This window comes from Chiloscyllium plagiosum, chromosome 19 (genome assembly GCF_004010195.1).
Source record: "Chiloscyllium plagiosum isolate BGI_BamShark_2017 chromosome 19, ASM401019v2, whole genome shotgun sequence".
Lineage (NCBI taxonomy): Eukaryota > Metazoa > Chordata > Chondrichthyes > Orectolobiformes > Hemiscylliidae > Chiloscyllium > Chiloscyllium plagiosum.
In genome coordinates this window covers 43,894,569-43,918,743 of record NC_057728.1, presented here as the reverse complement: position 1 = coordinate 43,918,743, position 24,175 = coordinate 43,894,569, and the positions used below count along the sequence as shown (strand labels likewise).

Below are 24,175 nucleotides of genomic sequence, written 5' to 3'. Positions count from 1 at the left end.
ATGGGGGGAATGAGTCTGATTGGTGGCAGGGAGCAGTGGAAGGGAGGGGGAGGGGCTGGGAAGAGAGTTGGGGTATGGAAAGGGAGGTTATTTGAAATTGGAGAACTGAATATTGAGTCCTCTAGGCTGCCCAGGTGGAAAATGAGGTGGTGTTCCTCCAATTTGCGCTGTGGTTTGTTTTGGAATGGAAGAGGCAAGGATGGTCCTGTTGGAAAGAGAGTGGTTGGGGGGATTAAAATTGGCAGTGACTGGGAGGTCAGGCTCCTGCAGACCCTGCTGCAATGCTCGGTGAGACATTCCCCAAGTTTATGTTTGGTCTACCTGATGTAGGGAGCACCTGATGCAGTAAACTAGGTTGGAAGAGAGGCAGGTGAACCTCTGTCTCATCTGGAAAGATTGTTTGGAGCCCTGGATGGAGATGAGGAGGGTGGTATACAGCAGGTATTGCATCTTTGCACATTGAAACTGAAAAGGTCAGACCTGCTAGGTTTCTCCAGCGCTTTGTTTTTATTTCAGATTTCCAGCATTTCTTTATATTTATTTAACTGGAAATTTACCTTTTTTTTTTAAAAAACATTGTTCTGCTCATCAAATCAGCTTGCTGGACCTTTGAGATGTACTGGATATGTTTTATGTTTCTAAGTTTTGAAGTATTTGATTTAAATATTTACCCTAAGATCAAAGAGTTTTCTGCCAATTTGTTCTATGGAAAATATTGTTGATATTGTTATAAGAAACAATCCACGGGAGTTGGGCAACTTTTCTTTGTTATTTGATATTAAAAGTTTGATATGCAATACAAATGCTAATCTTATACTTGTGAAGTTGAACTATGTCTTGAGTTGAAGAAAGTAGCACCTACCCTGTATTTGCAAGACCATGTTGGAATGATGTAGTTGAAAATCACCTTCAACAAAGCTAGATGCAAAAGAACCTTAAGGTGTGATTTAAACCTAATCTGAAAAGAACATTCATACAATCGGTCTGAATTTTTCCATCCTTTTTTATATCTGTAAAAAAGGATGGATTTTTTTTTCTCTTGAGAAAGGCCACTCAAAACTGATTAAAACTATGCATTTATTTTCCATAGGATCTAAAAACAGTTTTCATTTCCGTCTATCTGGATTAGATTTCAGTTATTTGAGTTGAAAGGGAAATGGAACATGTCAAACCTCAGGCGATCACTTTTTACCTGTTTCTGTTTAACATGAAGAGACACCATCCACTCATTTTAATAGGCTCAGATTTTATCCTCCTATAAGCCATAATACTATTTTTTTTGAATGATGCAGTACAAGAGCTGATACAAAAATGAAGTTTCAAATACTTAAAATTTGCAAGTGTATATGCTTAAGCCTGCATATTACACTAATCTAGAATGACAGGCATTATTTGATTTGTAATATTTTGTTTGTGAGTATAAATACCAATGATTATGCTGGGATTCTCATTTTCTATATATTATCACAAAACCTTTTCAGTATGTTTGTGTTTAAGATATAAAATAATTTACTTTATTTCTCAATGTATTCAAAAATGCCAAATTCATTAGAGCTTTTGATATTTTGATTTCTTATATCAGGTATTTTTATCTTCTGAGAGAGAGAGAAAACTGGTCACTGCCAGTTTTGTGCTGAGTTTGCGTTCACTGGAAAAGGATTTAAACTTCCAAAATTAACTTGTTTGTACAGTGCTACTCAGTTTTCCAGTTGCCAAATGGTTGGTGTGCATTGCTGGCAGTTCTTGCAGGGGAAGCTTTATTTTAAAAGATTTGAGTTATATCTTCAGAAAATGCCTAAATCATTGCTAAGATCCTTTGCATCTTTAGTTTCAAGCACAATATAGACAAAATTAGTATAATTCATTTCCTGGTTCTCTGATTGTACTTTAGCTTATTTTTGTTATGTTTATTTAGCCTTATCTACTGATTATATAAAATCCATAATTGTGTTTAATTTTATGAAGTCTGAAGTATTAAAGATAGCAAAGATGTTGAAATCTATACAATGAGACAGAATATGTCCTGTTTTTAAAAAACCCAATGGAAAGCATGTAATCTTAACATGGTGACCTCCAGGATTGGAAGTGCTATTTCCAATGCTAATCAAACAAAAAAGCATTTCTGAGGGGCCTCTAGCTCATCTTCCAAGGTACATCCTGTCTCCAATCATTTGTAGAGTAAACAATGTGATTTAATCTTTGAAATTAAAAATACAGAAAACTAGAAAGAGGCTGTGCAATAAATGTTCTTCAGTGTAGTGGGTTTAAACGTTGCTGATACAAAAAAAATGTACACTAGTTATGACATTAGACTTCTAACATTTTGGTATTCAATTCCAACAGAGCATATGCATTGCTGCTACAAGATATTAAAATAGTTTCTTGAAATAAAGGACTTGTATTTCTCATCGGACTTTTCACAACATCAGCATGTTCCAGAATATGTCAAAAGTGCAGTGATTGTGAGAAAGTGCAACCACCAATTTGAACACAGCAAAATATTATGAAAGAATGCAACAAATAGTTTTCTGATCATTCATAAAAATGCTGCATGTCAAAAGATAACTTTAACAAAGGATTTTGATGGGTCTTTGTTCAGTGGTATGGCATATCTTTGAGGTAGATTTGTTTGCTCAATTCCTATTGGTTTTCTTTTTATTGAGGAAATGCACCATTCTGCCTCAATTCACTTGAGGCCTTAAAACAAAGTCCTGTCTGTTTAAGATGATGTAAAAAGTTTCATACATTCATCAAAGATGAACCACAATTATGTGTGGATCCAGCCTGTTTGCAGACCAACATCTATCTCAAAACATTCACAAAAGATTTGTTATTTATCTCAGCTCTTTTGAACAACTAGCTATCATGTTTGACTGTAAACTGACAATAGATTTCATCATGCAATCCAACTGCTATGTGACACATAACGAAACCTCAACCTGAGCTACAAACCTTGCACGTAATGATATCCTGAAAATGTAATTGCAGGTACAGTTTCAACATTTAAAAGACATTTGAACAAATATGTAGAGGGATATGGGTCAAATGCTGAGAGGTGGGATTAGTTTAGTTTGGGAAACCTGATTGGCATGAACAAGTTGGACTGAAGGGTCTATGTCCATGCTGTAAGACTTTCACTCTATGTCAGATACAGGAACTCGCTACCTCTGAAAATGATGAAAGCAAACATTTCAAAAGGGAAGTGGGTGGGTACTTGAGAGAAACAAAAGCTAAAGCAGGGGCAACAGAGAGCTAGCATGATCTGGATGGACCAAATGCTTACCTTCTGCAGTAATTTAGGGCTAAATGTCTGCACTTTGAAAGAAGATATAATGAAGTTACTAAGAACCATGCAGGGTTTGGCTAACTGTCTAGATCAGATGTGGGAAAAGCTTTCCATTGGTGGAAAGGATAAGAACAAAAAAGCACAGATTAAGGTGAATGGTACAAAAGAATCAAAAGCCACATAAGTTTTTTTTTTGAAAGCACTAATTAGGAATGTGGAATACACTTTGAGAGTGCAGTAGAGCCAGATTCATTATGATTTTTTTTCTGCTTTTTAATATTTGAAATGAGAAATAACTATTTGAAAGCCACAAGGATGGCTGCATGTTTTGAAAATAAATAATTTTGTACCTGTTGTGAACACTGTAACTGTAGATTCCAACAATGTGCAGATGAACCAGAGTCAAGGGTTTGCTTACAAGTGAAGATGATTAATTTGTGGTAAATGGAACCAATTATCAATGACCAGGTCCTCTGTCTGCCAGTAATAAGGTGATTGGTCTGTGGAGCAAGATATTGAGTGACACCCGAAAGGAACCCATCAGATCTCCAGCAGACACTTAAAGCTGAGGAAAACTAGCTCATCTTTCCTTCAGCAGATGCTGCAAGTTGTGACTGAGTTGGAGGATTCAGAGACTTTTTATAAGTGAAACTGCCACCCTGTGCCTCTTGCAAAACAGTGGAAGCATTTGCACTGTTGAGGTTGTAAGGTTGAGGAGAAACTTTTGTATCAGGAAGATCAATCCTGATCTTGTGAACAAAAGAGTATACGACCATTATTTTTTGGTTTTCACCACACCCATGTATTTCCCTGTTTGTCTGTATAAGGAATAGTTGATAAAGGGATTAGAGTTTACTTAATTGAGCTTAATTATTTACTGTAGGTAGAATTAAATTACCTGCAATAATCAGTGATTACTGTTTTAGACAGAAACCTAGTTTGTGGGTTTTAGTGTTTTAAAATCTTTAACTTTTGTGACAACTCTGAATCGCGTATACCCGGTGACACTGCAAACCAAAACGAAAAACGCGGGGCTACCGAAAAGGGCGACTGGCAACAGCTGAGTTGCTTTTGCAAAGAAACATGCCGAATGACCTCCTCTGTGCTGTAACCATTCTACGGTTCTAAACGAAGTCGTTGGATTTTTGACAGTTCAAGATATCACTCGAGCCTTTCCAGATCTTACAATAAGGGCTGAAATGACCGCTGCCAGAACACAAGTTTTGTTTTCCCCTTGGATTAATGCAAAAGCTATGACAACGACCATGAATGGGTGTGTAATTAAAACAATGGGGCCGTAGCCGTTTGATCGATACAGGGTGATGTTGACACCCCGTGTAAGAGTTGATTGGAGCGAAATGTCTCGAAAACCGCGAGTTAAGGCAGCGGGTTCGTTTGGAGTCATAGAAACTGTAAACAATGCTGCAACTCTCTGACGCGAAAAATCACAGCGATGTTCACCAATCGCAAGGGCGGGATTCCCTCGGTTGCCGGGAGGCCCCGAATGTTGTCTTCTCTGTAAAAAGGTGCACGACTCAGCGGCGAAAGTCAGGATTTTTCTCCTGAGGACGTCAGCGTCCGGTAGGCACTGTCCTTTCAGTTGGTTATTAAAGATTGAAGAGAAATTTGAAGTGCGTATTTTTAACGATGAATGACAGTTAAGAGAAAGAATAGGGAACATAGGAATCCGTCATTCTGAATTGCTAGGTAGTAGGCTGAACAAGGTCAAAAGTCGCACGACACTACATTATAGTCCAATATTTATTTGAAAACACTAGCTTTGGACGCGCTGCTCCTACATCAGGTGTTAGTGAGAGACCACAATGTGGAGCTGGAAAAGCACAGCAGGTCAGGCAGCGTCCGAGGAGTAGGAGAATCGACGTCGGGACTTATTTATCAAAAATATGGTGGGCAGCAGAGAGTTAAATGGAAGGGGGTGGGGTTGGGGGATGAGGTAGCTGAGAATACCACAGGTAGATGAATGAGCGGGAGAAGGTGTTAGGTCAGAAAGGAGGGTGGATTGGGTAGATGGGAAAGGTGTTGGATAGGTCAGGAAGGTTGTGCTGAGTTGGAAGCTTGGGACTGGGAGGGGAAATGAGGAAACTGGTGAAATAGTTGAAGTGTTCAGCCATGTGGCGTCAGGTTGGTGGGTGCTGGTGTCCCAGAGATGATTCGCAAGTTGGTGTCCTGTCTCCCCAGTATAGAGGAGACCACATCGGGTGCAACGGATACAGCAGATGACATTGGTGGAGGTACAGGTAAATTTCTATCAGATGTGGAAGGATCCTTTGGGGCATTGGACAGAGGTGAGGGGGGAGGTGTAGGCGCAGGTTTTGCATTTCCTGCGATGGCATGGGAAGGTGCCGGGAGTGGGGTGTGGGGTCGGGAGGGGCATAAATCTGACAAGGGAGTCACAGGGAATGGTCTCTCCAGAACATTGATAAAGGTGGGATGGGAAAAATATATCTGGTAGTGAGGTCTGTTTGTAGGTGGTGGAAGTGGGGGAGGATGATTTGATGTATGTGGAGGTGCTTGTGTGGAGCAGAGGAGCCAGAAAGAGAATCGTTGCTGAAGGTTTCGGATTTGTAGTACGTACTGGTTGTCCTGTTCAGGTCCAAATTCTGTTGGTTTGAATGTAGTCCCGAGTCCATGTGGGATCAGTTGGTTCTGTAGGCAGGCACTGAGGAAGCGATGTGGCTGTGGTAGCGAGTCTGCTTCAGGACGTGGCTAAGAGCTTGGGGGCAGAGGAGATGATCTGGAGGGTGCAGTGAGAGAGACACTCAGATCGTTGTAGAGGGAAGAGGAGAACTTTTTCAAGGTAGGCATCCTTGGAAGAGACTTCGCAATAGGGTTGAAATCAACTAGGAGAAAGTGAGGACTGCAGATGCTGGAGATCAGAGTTGAGAGTGTGGCACTGGAAAAGCTCAGCAGGTCAGGCAGCATCCGAGGAGCAGGACAATCAACGTTTCATGCATAAGCCCTTCATCAGGAATAGACTTGTGGGCTGGGGGCTGACAAATAAATGGGAGAGGGGTGAGGTTGGGTGGAAGATAGCTGAGAATGCGATAGGTAGAGATGTGAAGTGAGAGGCACCTACACCCATCCCCCAAAACCTCAATCAATCAGGAAGAAGCTAGCCCAGGTTTCAAAGTTTAATTTCAGTCTTACAGTAAGAAAGTCTGTCATTCAATAATCAGAACTTCCCAAAACACTGCTGATTTGAAAATTCCTGATCAGAATTATCTAATATAGGCAATCGACAGATAAATGTGAGGTGCTGTATTTTGGAAAAGCAAATCATAGCAGGACTTATACACTTAATGATAAGGTCCTAGGGAGTGTTGCTGAACAAAGAGACCTTGGAGTGTAGGTTCATAGTTCCTTGAAAGTAGAGTCACAGGTAGATAGGTTAATGAAGAAGGTGTTTGGTATGGTTTCCTTTATTGGTCAGTGTTTTGAGTATAGGAGAGTGGCACAGCAGCATGGTGTTAGCACTGCCACCTCACAGCGCCAGGGACCTGGGTTCAATTCTAGCCTTGGGCGACTGTCTGTGTGGAATTTGCACATTCTCCCTGTGTCTGCATGAGTTTCCTCAGGGTGCTCTGGTTTCCTCCTACAATCCAAAAGTGTACAGATTAGGTGAATTGGCCATGTTAAATTGCCCATAGTGTTCAGGGATAGGTAGGTTAGGTGTATTAGTCAGGAGTAAATGTAGAGTAATGGGGAATAGGTTTGTTTGGGATACTCTTTGAAGGATCGGTGTGGACTTGTTGGACCAAAGGGCCTGTTTCCACACTGTAGGGTTTCTATAAAAAAACATACCATGAGTCAACTATGTCATCAGCAAAATGATGTAAGATGTTGTCTGTAGTAAAAGGTTACACCTTTTCACCAACAATCTATGCACCCATGTTCAGTAAGGTTAGAAATAGGAATACTTACTGACAACTTGAGTGTTCAGTTCCAATTACAACTCCTCATATAATGAAACTATTCCGCTATACATTAATAATCTGGACAAAGGAACTGAGTGTATTGTTGCTAAGTTTGCAGATGACAAAGGAGGTTCAGGTAATGTTGAGAAAGCATGGAGACAGTGGAAGGACTTAGACAAGCTAAGAGAAATGGCAGATGGAATACAATGTGCGAAGGTGTTGAGGTTAGGCACTTTGGTCTGAAGAATAGAAGTGTAGACTACTTACTAAATGGGAAAAAATGGGAAAGTCTGAAGCACAAAGGGACCTAGGTGTTTTAGGATTATTTGCAGGTTATCTATGCAGGTTCAAAAGGGTGAGAATGGAGGAGCCATGAGTAAGGGGATCAAGACTTACAGGGAGGAGGCAGGAGAATGTGATCAAATGGTGGAGCAGACTTGCTGGGCCACATGTCCTAATTCTGTTCCTATATCTTATGGTCTTAAGGAAATAATCTGCATCACATTCGGTGAGACTTGAAATACATTCAGACTTTGGCTGAATAGTGGCAAGTGGAATTAATGCCGCAAAAGTGCCCAACAATGACCATCTCGGAAAAGAGCAAGTCTAATCACAGTCTTTTGACATTCAATAGCATTGATATCACTGAGTTTCCCAGCATGCATGTTCTGGGGCTCAATATTGACCAAAAATATAACTGGACCAACCATGTAGTGTGGCTACAAGAGCAGATCAGATGTTGGATATTCATTATCAAATGAACCAGCTCCTGAATCTTGAAAGCCTTTTCACTAGCTAAAAGACACAAGTCGGAGTGTGATGAAACATTCTCCACGGGCCTGGATTAGTGTGTCTTAGAAGCAATGTCAGAATATGATACCATCCAGACCCAAAAAGCTGATTTGATTTGATTGGCATCTATTCAAAATCATCAACACTCAATCCCCTATCATTGGAACACCATAGCTGCAGTGTGCACCATTTACAAGATGTAGTCTAGCAACTTGTCAAGACTTTTTCTACAACAACTTCCAACCCATGGTCTCTCCCAACTAGAAGAACAGAGTAGTAAGCATGTTTGATTTTGATTTTGATTTGTTTTGATGTAGTCACATTTACCTAAGTACTGTGAAAATGTTGTTTTGCGAGCAATGCAGGTAGATCATAGTAAACAAGGAAATACAGATCACAGACTGCTTAGACAGAACGAGGTAAACAAGGTAACAACTCCAAATCATACACTAATGACCCCGAACTATATCACAATTCCCACATCTTTGCTGTGTCAAATTCCGAACAGCATTGGGAGAATACTTCATTGTGAGATTGGAACCGTTTAGAAAGATGGCACTGCACCATCTTCTCAAGGAGCAGTTACAGTCTGAAATACATGTTGACGTTAATGAAACATAGAAAATGGATGCAGGAGTAGGCCATTTAGCCCTTCAAGCCTGTACCACCATTCTGTATGATCTTGGCTGATCATGCAATCCCAGTATCCCATTCCCACCTTCGCCCACTACCCCTTGATCCCTTTAGCTGCAAGGAACCTGTCCGGCTCCCCCTTGAATATATCTATTGAACTGGCTCCAACATCTTCCTGTGGGACAGAATTTCACAGGTCTGAGGGAAGAAAGTCTTCCTCATCTCTGAATGACTTACCTCTTATTCTTAGACTGTTACCATTAGTTCTGGACTTCCCCAAAATCAGGAACATTCTTCCTGCATCTAGCCTGTCCAGTCCTATCAGGATTTTATATGTTTCTGTAAGATCCCTCCTCATTCTTCTAAATTCCAGTGAATAGAAGCCCAATCGATCCAGTCGTTCCTCATATTTCAGTCCTGCCATCCTTGGAATCAGTCTCATGAACCTTCGATGGACTCCCTCAAGAGCAAGAATGTCCTTCATCAGACTAGGAGACCAAAACTGCACACAGTACTCAATGTTGAACCATATCCTATGAATGAGTAATTTAAAACAAACTTTGTGGAAATTAAAATCTCCCATTAAAATCCTGTGCAAGCCTCTTTAATCATTGAATTAATACTTTCTGCCACTTCATTTTTATTATTAGAAGTCCTGTAGATAACGCACATTACTGTTTTAATCCCCTGCCCCCTTCACCCACACACACACACAGACACAGAAAGGACAAAGTGAGCCCCCACCACTTCCCAAGCCCCAAAGCTGTGGCTTATAGAATTGCTGATATGGAAGTCTTTTTTTGCTTGGATACAGAACTGGCACGAAGGTAGAAAACAGAGGGTGGTGGTGGAAGGTTGTTTATCAGACTGGAAGCCTGTGACCAGTGGAGTGCCACAAGGATCAGTGCTGGGTCCAATGCTTTTCGTCATTTATATAAATGATTTGGAAGTGAACATAGGAGGTATAGTTAGTAAGTTTGCAGATGACACCAAAATTGGAGGTGTACTGGACAGCGAAGAAAGTTACTTCAGATTACAATGTGATCTTGATCAGATGGGCCAATGGACTGAGGAGTGGCAGATGGAGTTTAATTTAGATAAATGCAATGTGCTGCATTTTGAAAAAGCAAATCTTAACAGGACTTATACACTTAATGGTAAGGTCCTAGGGAGTGTTGCTGAACAAAGAGACCTTGGATGTTCATAGCTCCTTGAATGTGGAGTTGCAGGTAGATAGGATAGTGAAGAAGGTGTTTAGTATGCTTTCCTTTACTGGTCAGAGCATTAAGTATAGGAGTTGGGAGGTCATGTTGTGGCTGTACAGGACATTGGTTCAGCCACTTTTGGAATATTGTATGCAATTCTGGTCTTCCTATCGGTACGATGTTGTGAAACTTGAACGTGTTCAGAAAAGATTTGAAAGAATGTTGCCAGGGTTGGAGGATTTGAGCTATAGGATGAGGCTGAATAGGCTAAGGCTGTTTTCCCTGAAGAGTTGGAGGTTGAGGGGTGACTTTATAGAGATTTATAAAATCGGAAGAGGCATGGATCGGATAAATAGACAAAGTCTTTTCCCTGGGGTGGGGGAATCCAGAACTAGAGGGAATAGGTTTAGGTGGGGGAATCCAGAACTAGAGGGAATAGGTTTAGGGTGAGAAGGGAAAGCTATAAAAGGGACCTAAGGGGCAACTTTTTCACGCAGAGGGTGATGCATGTATGGAATGAGCTGCCAGGGGAAGTGGTGGAGGCTGGTACAATTGCAGTATTTAAAAGACATCTGGGTGGGTATATGAATATGAAGTGCTTGGAGGGATATGGGCCGGGTGCTGGCAGGTGGGACTAAATTGGGTTGGGATATCTGGTTGGCATGGACGAGTTGAACCGAAGGGTCTGTTTCCATGCTGTATATCTCTATAACTCTATGACTCTATGCATAATTTTAACCTGACTGCTAATTGGTCTCTCTTATCCATAATGTCTGCTACAAATTTTGTAACCGTATCTTCAATGAATAAAACTTCACTTCTTCCTCTAGCTGATTCTATACTCTTTCTAAAGACCTTATAACATGGAATATTTAACTTCCAATAATGCCTAGCTTGCAGCCATATTTCAATAATGGTCATCGCATCATAACCTCGATGGAATTATACATTTTGTTTATTTTACCTCTGTAAATACTTGTCTCCATGAAATTTCACTCAAGTCTTTTGGCTTGATTGCTGGATCACGTACTTATTATTGTGCTGATATATTTGTGTATTATTTGTGTTGATAAGTAAACATCCGCAAGGTACTTCATGCACATTGTACAAGAGGATTGTTGTATTGCAGTAAAGAAAAGAAGTAAACTATTTGTACTAGAAGCAAAAGGTGAGAAATGGTGAGGATAGAGCTCGAGACTAGATTGAAGGGAACGTAAGGTTCCTGGGCATACATGGTCGGTTGAAAGCAAAAACTCATATAAAGTAGATATTGTTTCTTTGTCAGGTCTGGAATTTGTATATGAAGAGAGAGACTTTCTGAAATGATCCTCCTTACTATCTATGAAAGTTCTGCTGGATGGCTTGAGTATTTTAATCCAACAATCTCCTATGATGACCGGTGCAAGTCATGTTCAGAGGTTTTCGGAAATTTAGATTGTCACCTGGTAACCTGAACAATATGTTCCTGCAGAGGATTTATATGTTAAATGAGGACAGTATTGAATTGTGATTGGTAGTTTTTAGGAAACACATCAAGGCCTGGGGAATAGTAAAAGATCACCGCATTAAAAAAGAGCTGAGCAGGCTGTACCATCTTTATTGCCATGTATGCTTACCACTAAGCTGCCAGTGTCAGTGAAAGTATCTAGTAACATAGCTACAAGCAATTGATTAGGTTATTCTGTCCATGTTGCCCAAGAAGACAAGTTTTGGTTTTAAGAGTGAAATTGAGAAGTAGAATAGTTATTGTTGAACATTTCAGTTAATTACTTCTTTATTTACAGATATTGAAGGAATTTCAGACTAACACTTTGGAAAACATATAATTAAATGCCTCAACAATCAAAAATAACATGTTACACAGCCTGGGCAAATGTGCGATGTTCATCACTTGATCGACCACTCAGTAATGTATTTACAGATCTATTCACAAATACTCATTTGAAATCCTTGGTAGAAGGTAAGTTCAAATAAATCAAGTTTTTTTTTAAAATGTCTCCATAGAATTTGACAATTGGAATAATAGATGTACTGGGTTAATGCCACTGTAAATATTTCTATGAAATGTATGAAGTATGACTTGATATCTTTTCTTGAAAAGCTGTTGCATAAACATTATTAAATCAATTTTAATCTGCTGAGTGGCTACCATATAGGCCACATCTTCATATGTACTTTTATGAACATTGATTAGCATATTCAATGTTATTGACAGAAACAAGCGAAGAGGCAGAATTTACTGTTAATTCCCACGTTTACTTAAAAATAATTGTTGCACCTTCTCTTGAGAAGATTTTAAGGAATAATATTATGACAAATATTCCTGAATTGAAAATTTAATGTTTGCATTATTTAACTATTGTAAACATTGATTTAATCACGTAAGTAAGGAATTTGACAGAATTTATGTAATTATTTTTCTTTGATAAAGACACATTTTGAGCCCTGATTTTCCAAAATATAAGTTTTATTTCTGCTAATTGTTGATTGAGAGTTATTGAAAAAAGGTTATTGTCTTTTTATTAGGCTTCACTGGACGGTCACCAAAGAATATGCAGAGCATGACTTGCTGCCACTCAAGCCGACAAGTTGCTGCACAGTTTGAGTTGTTATTGGTCGAACTGCGGACAGCAGGCATTATACCAGAGAATAGCAAAATTGATTGTGGCATAATTGCCAAGAAAAATACTAAACGTGTATGTACCAAGATCTCTTCCAACTTTAATTCTGTTGCTTGGGTGACACTGCATTAAATAACATTAACACTTGAGAATTGATATTTTGATAATTCTAGCAAACATGTAATAATTTCTTTCAATGCTATTGGGGTTGATTGAAATCATAATCAATAGTCAGTATATGGCTGAGAGGGATAATTGTGCTTCGAGCAGAGAGCTGAGCTCACAGGTATGGTTGATCACGGAATCAGCTCTATTCATTGAGTGTTGGCTCCCCTCTTGGAGAATTAGTAGTCAGGTGTTCAAATAAATTTGAAAAATTAGATTTGGAATCTGATACATAACTACAGAGATCTGTATGATATGATTTCAAAACAATGTGCCAACACCTTAAGGTAATCATGTATTATTGTGTTGGCTTTGCACCTCTTGTGATATGGTTGCAATTCATGCAGTATTACAATCAATTTAGTTTTAGAGTGTAAAAGTTAGTTTAGCTTTAATGTTTAATGCACCAAAGGTTCTCCTCAAAAATTAAGAATTTTGCTAACATTTAGATTGCATAAGTTGGACAGTGCACATAAATTGATTTTAAACAGCACTCTTTTGCTGACAGGAAACAGAATAAAATCAGCTCAAGCTGCTATTAAAAGGTGCTATTTTTCATGCTTTGGTGAGAAGCTGTTTGGAGAATTCATTAAATGGAAAGTCGTAGAAATTAGATTCTTAGATGGACTGATGTTAGAAGTTGTAAGGTTGCTTCAGCAAACCTTTCGATATTCGCTTTAAGACTTGAAATTGCTCATTCGTATTTTCAATTTGCTCCATGGCTCCACCTTACACAGTGATTGTAACAGTTATAACAGTCCATTCTGTCCATGAATTCTGCATGTTGTGTTGCTGCATTAGTTGTTATATTGGTGATGCTGTTAAAGCGGTTAATTTTTTGCTTTAGAGTCAAATGGAATTTTTATTCCTCTCTGGTTACCTTGAGCTATTTATGGAACAAATCCACTGCTAATCACCATGTCATAGTTTTCATTACTACCACTGGCAGCTTGTGTTTGGGATAGAATGCTGTCACTAGTCCTTCTTGTTCCTCTTTTAAAAAACAAATTAACAACGAGTTCAACAGCCTGACACAACACTGAAACAAAAGCGTTATCAAGCAGCTAACAGGAACCAGTCTTTCTTTCCATACTTTATTCTTAAACTTCCCATTTAACCCATTTCCCCCCAAGTCTCTGACTTCACAAATTCAGGCTGCCTGAAGGTTTTTCAAATCTTCTCAGAACATGTTCCCATAGACTTGTTAGGACTGACAAGGATTTGGCCTGAGGATTATGGATCTTGACTGTGATCTTTGTAAATTATTTCTCCACTGGTAGAATCTTTTATCCCTTGAATGTCCTTCCTGGAGAATGTTGCTCCTGCTAAACCTTGTAGTTGTCTCCTTACCTTATAGAGTAATTAAGTCATAGAGCTGTACTGCATGGAAACAGACCCTTCGGTCTAACTTCTCCATGCTGACCAGATATCCTAAATTAATCTAGTCCCATTTGCCAACATTTGGCCCATATACCTCTAAACTCTTCATATTCATATATGGAGTCATAGATTTGTACAGCATGGAAACAGACCTTTCAGTCCATCTGCAAGCTTTTGATCTGAATTACCTTCAAAAGGAACTCCTTCCGACAACTCATGCAGTTGTCCCCAATATCATCTGGAGGATTTTTAATCTCATCAATATCTCTTATAGAAGACAGCTGCACTGTTAAAACTAAGTTAAAAATCACACAACACCAGGTTATAGTCCAACAGATTTATTTGGAAGCGCTAGCTTTTGGAGCGTTGCTCCTTCATCAGGTGGTTGTGGAGTATAGGATCATAAGACACAGAATTTATCATCAAAGATTACAGTGTCATGAAACTGAAATGATATATTGAACAAATTTGGATTGTTAAGTTTTTCATCTTTTAGAATGGGTTGAAAGTTTGGTTTCATTAATATGTAAATCCCAAAACTTCTTTTAAGTCACCTTCTCGAGATAATTTAAGGTTTTATTACAAAAGGTGACATCTCAGCTCAGACAATGCATTAAAGGTATGAGGTCAGAGTCTGTCTGTATCCCAATCTTGAGTCACACTGGTTCTATTTTCAAAGTGGAATTTACAAAATATTACATGGCTTGACTGCCTGCATTGACTGCCTGCAGACTGTGCATGTTTTGAGCAAAATATAATGTATCTACAAATATAATTCTGTAAATACAAATTCACCCATAGACTTATATGTGTGCATGAGAGAGAGAGAGTGAGTGAGTGTGTGCTTGTGGATGTGCATATAAAACCTCAAGTTATCTTGAGAAGGTGACTTAAAAGAAGCTCTGGAATTTACATATTAATGAACCGAAACGCAACCCGTTCTAAAAGATGAAAGACTTAACAATCCAGGTTTGTTCAATATATCATTTAAGTTTCATGACACAGTAATCTTTTGCTATAAATTCTGTGTTTTATGATGTTATACTTCACAACCACCTGATGAAGGAGCAGTGCTCTGAAATAAACCTTTTGGACTATAACCTGGTGTTGTGTGATTTTTAACTTTGTCCACCCCAGTCCAACACCAACCCCTGCACGTCATTGTTAAACTAATATTTTTTTCCTTGCAGTGTCCTGAATTTTCAGTCTAGACCCTTTCTTCTCAATAATATCCTGAACTATCAGAACAGGAAATGTCTTCTTTGAACTATATTCTGAATCGGTAGACATGGTCTGCATTTCATGGACTCACAAGCAGCTCATCTCCATTTTGGTCAAGCAAATCATTACATCCGATCTGATGATATATTTGTGCTGAAGTTCAAAAGCACTTCACTGCAAGTTGTTGACCAGGCTGGATACCTTCCTTTATTCTCTTTATTCCTGGTGACCGAGATATTTTCAGTTATTGTAGTAGAGAATTGCTGTCATGAGAGAAGAAATTCCTCATCAGCTGTCTTAGTTGGGCACCTTTCTCTCAGAGTATACCTTCTGGTTCTACACTCTCCAATTACCTTCCCAATCACCTGCTGATCTTGAATGCTAGCTTTTTCTAAATCATTCACAGGACTCCCAAATTAATCTGTGCTGCAGATTTCTGTGTCCTTCTCCATTTCAATAACATTCAGCATTTCCATTCTAAGTGCATAGAAAGTGCATAACCCCACATTTTCCAATATTACATTCAGCCAAGTTTATGCCCACTCAGTCAACTTTTCTATATCTACCTGTAGATTTTGTATCATCTTCACTATTTGCTTTACCACCTATTTCTGTGCAATCTGCAAACTTGGCAATAATAACTTCACTTCCTTCAGCCAAGTCATTAGTATATGTTGTAAATAACTATGGCCATAGCATTGATCCCTGTGGTGTTGCCCTGGTTACAGGTTGCCATCCTGAAATTACCCCTTTTATCCCAACTCTCTGTCGTCTATTAGTTAGCCAATCTTCTATCTATGATAAAGCAATGACCCCTAACACCATGGCCTCATCTTATAAAGTAGCCTCTGAAGTACCTTATGATTGCCTTTTGGAAATCCAAATATGTTACATCTACTGTCCTCTTTTATCTAACTTGCTTGTTAACTTCTCAAAGAATATGATTTCCCATTTACAAAGCCAACAAGACTCCATGTGGATATATAATATTTCCAAATATTCTACTATTATAGCCTTTACAAATACAATGTATCTCTGATGTGCTGACTGTGCATCACACATACAATTATTGATCTGAGGTTGATGACAGTGGTACACCTGGATAGAATAGAAATCAAATTCAGAGCAAACAATTATGTTATTCTGCGTTATCTTTAATCATTTTTCTTTTGTTGGTACTGTGCACTTAGAACAATTCTCCAACATTACAAATGTTCATCATGTTCACCTCGTAAGTTCTGTTACATTAAATTCACATTTTTACTCTGTTGTTTCAGGCTAGATGGCACTGGTTCTATATTTCAGTTAATTATTTATATTTTAAGAGAAAATATTGTTAAGAACAGTTTAACCAGTGGTTATAGTGGAGGAGAGACCTTCAATTAGCTTGACAAGATTTAGAACTAGCCAGTGTTGGAACTGTCAGATAATTCAAGTTTGAAATAAAAATGATGAAAATGGTTAAATGAATTTGATATATTTTTCAATTGAAGCAGGATACTGGCATTTATTTAAATTATTTGACATTTATATAGTCAATCTCTCCAAGCAGAGGGAATATGATTTTTTCAATTATCGTCCCTGAGATACTTGTATATTATGATGTTGTCCATCTGTCACAAATCAAATGAACTCTCAGAAGTAACTTAAAACTACAACTAGTTCCACTTACCTGCTGTGATTCATAACTAACTACTTCTCATCAGACAGTGTTCCATTTGTTGGAACTACCTTCTGTCTGCCCAAGAGCATTAGCCTTTTTCACTAAACCTTATTTTGAGACTACTAGAATTTCAAAGAACCCGAGAAAAATTGGAGTCTTCGGGAATCAGGGGCAAAACTTTTCACTATTTTGAGTCACATCTAGCATAAAGGAAGATGGTTTCGATTGTTGGAGAGTAGTCATCTCAGCTCCAGGACATTTTTGCAGAGTACCTAAGGGTTGTTTCCTAGACCCAAACATCTTCAGCTGCTTCATCAATGATCTTTCCTCCATCATAAAGTCATAAAAGAGGATGTTTGCTAATAATTGCATAATGCTCAGCACCAAGCATGACTCATCAAATACTGAAGCTGTCCATGTCCAAATGCAGCCAGACCTGGACAATATTCTGGTTTGGCGAACAAGTGACAAAGAACATTTGTGCCACACAAGTGCCAGACACTAACCATCTCCAACAAGAGAGAATCTAACCATTGCCTCTTGACATTCAATGGCATTACTATCACAGAATCCCCCACTATCAACATCCTGGGGTTACCATTGAAAATAAACCAATTTGGACTAGCCATCTAAATTCAGCAGCTACACCAGCCGATCAAAGACTAGGAATGCAGTAGCAATTAACTCACCTCCTGATTTGCTAAAGCCTGTCTACCATCTAGAAGACATGGTGATGGAATACTCCCTACTTGGCTGGCTGATTGCAGCCTAACAATGCTCAAGAAGCTTGATACCGTTCAGGTCAAAGGAGTCCACTTGATGGCATCCCAGCCATAAACATTCACCATGGACACTTAGTAGATGCATTGAGGAAATTCACCAAGGTTCCTCACAGTTTCTTCCAAATGCATAAACAATACTCATCTTGAAAGACAAAGACAACATGGTAACACCACTACCAGCAAGTTTCCCTCTGAGCCACACACCATCCTGATTTGGAATTTTTTAAATTCATTCATGAGATGTGGGCATCATTGGCTGGGCCCAGCATTTATTGAAGATCCTTTGCTGCCCTTGAGAAAGTAATGTGAGCTGCCTTCTTGTCATGGGTTGACCCACAATGCTATTAGGCAGGGTTTTGACTCGTTTAATATATCACTGTTTTATCAATGCTGCTGGATCAAAATCCTGAAATTTCCTCCCTGATAGCATTGTAAATACGTTTCTCTTCCCTGGATGAGACCACTTCAATATTCTAGAAGTTTAACATTACCCTGGATAAAACTGGCACCCCATTCATCACATTCAACATTCATTCCTCTCATCACTGGATCCCACACAGGATGTTCATAAACAACATGAGAGTTTTTTGGGATTGGGGTAAGATACTAGTATGGATTAATATTACATTTTAAAAGGTAGTTTTTTTTATCAGTTCAGTCATTTATAAATACGAAACAGGATACCACAAGGCTATCCATGGATTCATTACAATTGTTTTTGGATTTAAGTATATAACTATGCATGTGCTGGTACTAGGCATTATGATATGAATGCTAATGGTCTTACCATGATTAAAATTGCAAAGGCCAGCCAATGTGCAATTATTTTTCTTGAATGCATCAGATGATTACAGTGTTATTTAGTAATTCTTGGCAATGAATATTTGGATTTCATGATGACTTATGTTGTGAGGAATGCATTTGATTTGTACTTTAGATAAAGGAACTACTGTGGAGGTTAATAGTGCATGATATTCAATTCACCTGGGAACGATCCAGCCAACTCCAGCTTGACAATGATAAACTGGTCTGCTCTGTTTGCTTCATGGTATGAGGGTTACTATTTACGTTCTCTATGTTTTCACAGCATTCACCATATTGCTATAATAGAAAAGGGATATAATCAATTTGTTTCTGGAATGTTTAATTTATTCCTTTTATTGGATCTTTTAAATTGGGATAATGTAGTTTGAGATTGTAACTGACAGAATCCTTATATGATTGATTTTAAACGGAACGTTGCAACATTATTCTTGACTTTACTTGATATAAATGTTGCTATAATTCTTCAAAAGGATTTCTTTGAAATGAAATTTAGTTTTGTTATTAAAATATTACTGCTAACAGCACTCACATTAAAGCCAATCCTGTTCTCATTTTAAGAAATACATTTTTCCTTTATTCATTTATAGGAGGGAGGCATTGCTAGCAAGGCTAATATCTGTTATCCAACCCTTATTGCCTGTGAACAGAATGGTTTACAAGGCCACTCAAAGAGCTGTTAAGAGTCAGCCATGTTGCATGTGATTCTAGAATCACATGAGGTCTGACCAGGGAAGGATGACAGAATTCCTCCCCAAAAGGATGCAAGTGAATTGGACCTTTTGTTAAAATAAAGTGATATTTATTCTCATAACCAAAAGTAGTTGCATATTCCAAATTTATTAATTGCATTTGATTTCCACTGGCTGCCATGTTTGAACCTATGTCCCCATAGCATTAGTCTGGCCCTCGAGATTACTAGTCCACTGACATTACCAATATATCTATCATCTCCCATCTTCAAACAATGTGGATAAACAATAGTGAAATAACTTTGAAACAATGTAGTTAAGAGCAAAGTAGTACACATAGCTTGTAATTATGTGACTGATGTATGTGGTAATTGTGGACTAGGAATTCAAGCTAAGAACATTGTTTTATGTCTTGAATTCAGTGGACCCCAAAGGTTCGATCACCAGACCAGGAGAATTCTATACAACAAACAAGCACACCTCTGTCATTTTTTGATGATCTTGAGACATTAATAGGTTCCACAGAACAATCTTCTATTTCTTCCCTGATTGAATCATTACAATTGCAGGATTTTGAACCTTTTCCAGGTAATTATCACCATCTTAGTTTTTAAATACTCATATTTATACAAGTATTAACACAGTAAAGCATCCTGAGGCATTCCACATTCAGATTATACAACAAACTCTGACAAAATATGTCTTAAATGGCAGACACTATCTTACCCTGAAACTATACCCTCCTGTTTTTGATTCACCAGTAGAGAAAACAATCTCCTGTAGTGTCCGATAAATGCAAAATAATGCGGATGCAGAAAATCTGAAATTAAGACAGGAAGTGCTGCAGAAACTCAGCAGCATCTGTGAAGAGAGAAATAGAAATTTATAATAAATAGATATAAATAGATTAACTCTGAGGGAAGAATTGTTTTGCAGTATAGTTGTATTATGTTTTTCTTGAAAGCATGTTAAGACATGTTAATTAAAACAATTTTTGCTCCAAATCTTAGCCTAAACATTAGAAATTCCTACTTATGAAATGTCATTATAGTTTAATGTTACTGTGGTTAACTTTCAAAACATGAACAATTGAAATGAATAATTACTGCATTTAAAACATTATTTAGGTCTTTAGACTAGTCTTGGGACCTTATTGCAACATTTTATATCGAAATATCATTTACTATTATCTCAGAGCAATGAAAAGGATAAACTGTATCCAGAATAACTTCAATTTATTTTTGGTGATTATGTTTAGTGAGGTAAAAGACTGTGGCTATGGAGTCTCTCTTGAAAACAGCATAGAATATTTGACAAGCAACTTCACCTGCTGAGTTTTCAGGCAACAATCAGGAGTGCAACATTTCAAAAGTTATCATACTATTTCTTTACAAAAATGTTAGTTGTCTTGTGATGATAAAAGTGAAAAAAAAACTAATTTTTATTGTATTCTGTCTCTAAGGTCGTGAGGTAGCTAAAATTTTTAACAGGAAGATTCCTAAAGAAGGCTGGGATTACTACCCTTCCGGTGTTGAATGCATCCTGGATCTTATTAATGCCCATCTACAGGTGGTTTTATTCAACACAGAAGACTTATTTTTTGTAGAGTCACAGAATGCAGTATCAATACCATAACTGAAACAATATAAAATATTATTCCTGTTGCAATATGAATGAGAGTATATCAATGGATAGTTTATGAAAAGAAAAGTTGATCAGAAGTAAATTTTAAATTGTTATGGAAATTCATTTTGACGATTCATGATCTTACCATCATTTTAGCTGATGCCAAGCAAGGTATTTTTCATGAAAAAATATTATTTGTTATTCAACGGTTTGAGCTAAGTCAAAGGAAACAGCTCAAGAAAGTTTTAGTTTTGATCTTTGTGTGGCCAAAGAGTTGAAGGAGGCCAAAACAAAAAATATTGCCTGATGTAAATCTTTGCTCTTGTTCAGTGCTGCTAAACTGTTGCCCTCCTCAAAGTTCCTAGTCCCTGTTCCCCCTCAATACTCATAGATGCTGTTCACATTCAATGCCACTGGGTTCTGACCCAAAGTGGTTATCAGTTCCTTCTCCATAATATAATAATTATCAAATTAATTTCAATCTATTGAAATTCACGCCCTTTTTTCTATCATTTACACAGATTGCATCAGAAGGCCACAAACTCCTCGTGAAAGATTTAAGTGACTTGATAGATAGTCATGTCTGGTGCTATCTGGTAAACTCCTTCATGCCTGGCACGTTCATTGTGGAAATGCTACCATGTGACAGGTCAGGCTCCTCACTATAAATTATAGCATGGCTTCTTATTTCTCTCTGCTCTTATTTTATTTTTGAATGTGATTGATTTTATAGATGGATAACAAATCTTGCTTTAAAAACAATGGAAGAATTGATTTGTACATCGACCTCTTTTACATCACAAGATCTGCTTGAGGTAACAATATGAAAATTGTAAGGGAAAAGAAAAACAGAAAATAAAGCTACATTTCCTTTTACTGTCATGTAATGTTTTTAAATTTTTTTTTTATGAAGGTGGATTCTAAGGCTCTCTGTGCCTATATGTGTTTTATTTTTATGAGCGGCTACAAGTTCAAGCAATCCAAAGCGGTTACAAACTGCATTGTGAGTAGAATCATAGAAATTACCGCATAGTGGGAGAAATTACTGCATTGTGGGAGAAATTACTTCAGTGTGGGAGAAATTACCGCATTGTGGGAGAAATTACCGCATTGAGAAATTACCGCATTGTGGGAGAAATTACCGCATTGTGGGAGAAATTACTGCATTGTGGGAGAAATTACTGCATTGTGGGAGAAATTACTGCATAGTGGGTGAAATTATTGCATAGTGGGAAAGTATTTGGCTCATATGGATTTATTGAACTGCTATCTATGTTCCTTTCACCATTTTCTTATCATTTAATCACACCTACTTTGTTTTGCCTTTTCAAATACTTGGGGAGAAAGTGAGGACTGCAGATGCTGGAGATCAGAGCTGAAAATGTGTTGCTGGAAAAGCGCAGCAGATCAGGCAGCATCCAAGGAGCAGGAGAATCGACGTTTCGGGCATGAGCCCTTCTTCAGGAATGATTCCTGAAGAAGGGCTCATGCCTGAAACGTTGATTCTCCTGCTCCTTGGATGCTGCCTGACCTACTGCGCTTTTCCAGCAACACATTTTCAGCTTTTCAAATACTTGACCAATTTCCTTTAAAAATATATTCTCTCCATCTGTATCCATTAGTTGTAATGACCTTATGAGAGCAATCTGTACTAACTTTTCTCCTACTGATGATTTTGGAACTATGGCCGGCATCCTTCAATTTTCTGATTGTCTGAAACTGGGAAAGGTTAGTGGAAAGAACCTCATTCCCTATTAGGATTAGAAAGCCTGTTCCACGTTCAGGCATCTAATGAGTGGCCAGTGTAATTTCTACCAGATCTTGGTGACCCCAAGTGAAGGAATAGCACCAACCAAAATCTGCCATTCAAGTCGAGGCCAGCAGCTCCAGCACTCGGCAGCACTATGGTAGCCACTGGTAAAACATCTGCCTGGCCTCCTGGAATTGATGACTGACCATGTACAGGTGAGTGTTATTGTGGCTGGATCTCACGGGCAAAGGGAGGACCATGGGGTTGGAAGCAAGGGCAGCGCTTTAGCTGTCAACAATCATTCCCTGTCTCTCTCACCCTAACTATTTTGATCAGTGGAAACAGTCACTTAAGTGCTCATTAATTGACCACTTTGAACCTCAGTTGGAGGCAGTGCAGGAAATTTAAACAAAGAGCTTCCCACTAAAATTTAGTCCCAATTGAGGTGAGAGGTGGTGAAGTTCGGATCCACCACCATTCCGCCATTTAAGTTGCTTTCCCATCACCTTAAGGATTGGAAGATTGCACTCTGCATTTCTTGTAACCAGCAGAAATAACCTTTAGCAACTTTTCCTGACAAAATCTTTCATAATTTTGAAAGTCTTTGTTAGATCACCCAATTACCTGTCTGTCTCAGTGAAAAAAAAGCAATATTTCAAGCTCTTCTTTGTAACTGTAAACTCTTATTCCTCAATGTTCAAATGGGTTTTGTTGTACCTTCTCCATGGTTCTAATATCCTAAGGTGTTGACAGCTACAATCATACTCTTGTCTGTATCCTAATATATACTTGTACAAATGTAGTATTTTTCTTGTTTTTACAATCATTTTCTGCATATATTGAAATCTCGTTAGCTGGTCCCATGATCTTTTCTGCCTATTCTCCAGCTTTTTGTCTCTCTGTTATTTTATTGTATGATGCAACATTTTGACAGGCTCATCCATGAAACTCATTTGAAAGGAAACAATGCATTATGTTCTTTATTCAGCTCACCAATAGAGGCCTGATGATTTTTCAGCTACTCTCACACCAAGTAGGCCGGCTTAAAACCTGCAGGAGACAACTAGATGGAAGTAGCAATTCCAAGGATGCTTCACCCAAGCTAGTGTTAATCACTTTTGCGAACCCAGCAGGAACACATCTACTCAGGACAGACTCCCAAAGACGTAGCTTTGAAAACAATTGTGTGGCCATTTTGTGAGCATTTCCTAGATTGCCCTTTAGGATTGCTGGTTAGATCATTAAAGACCTGTTGAAAGAAGATGGACCTTATGTGTCATAACTTCCTACAACCACTGTAGGGCATCAATAGAAAACATTGAGGAGAAAGTGAGGTCTGCAGATGCTGGAGATCAGAGCTGGAAATGTGTTGCTGGAAAAGCGCAGCAGGTCAGGCAGCATCCAGGGAACAGGAGAATCGACGTTTCGGGCATAAGCCCTTCTTCAGGAATGGGGAAAGTTTGTCCAGCAGGCTAAGATAAAAGGTAGGGAGGAGGGACTTGGGGGAGGAGCGTTGGAAATGTGATAGGTGGAAAGAGGTCAAGGTGAGGGTGATAGGTCAGACTGGGGTGGGGGCGGAGAGGTCGGGAAGAAGATCTCAGG

At 38.5% G+C, this 24,175-nt stretch overlaps 1 protein-coding gene across 1 annotated transcript in view; it reads left to right on the top strand.

Moving 5' to 3' along the window:
- Positions 1–4,131: 4,131 nt before the first annotated feature.
- LOC122559439 overlaps positions 4,132–24,175 on the top strand; it is a 135,512-nt gene continuing 115,468 nt past the window's right edge. The window contains exons 1-9 of the mRNA XM_043708888.1: positions 4,132–4,867; positions 11,636–11,811; positions 12,378–12,547; positions 18,621–18,731; positions 19,620–19,785; positions 20,660–20,766; positions 21,345–21,472; positions 21,557–21,638; positions 21,737–21,830. Coding sequence (XP_043564823.1) covers positions 11,682–11,811; positions 12,378–12,547; positions 18,621–18,731; positions 19,620–19,785; positions 20,660–20,766; positions 21,345–21,472; positions 21,557–21,638; positions 21,737–21,830 — 988 coding nt within the window. The 5' untranslated portion in view covers positions 4,132–4,867; positions 11,636–11,681. The remainder of the gene's footprint in view (positions 4,868–11,635; positions 11,812–12,377; positions 12,548–18,620; positions 18,732–19,619; positions 19,786–20,659; positions 20,767–21,344; positions 21,473–21,556; positions 21,639–21,736; positions 21,831–24,175) is intronic.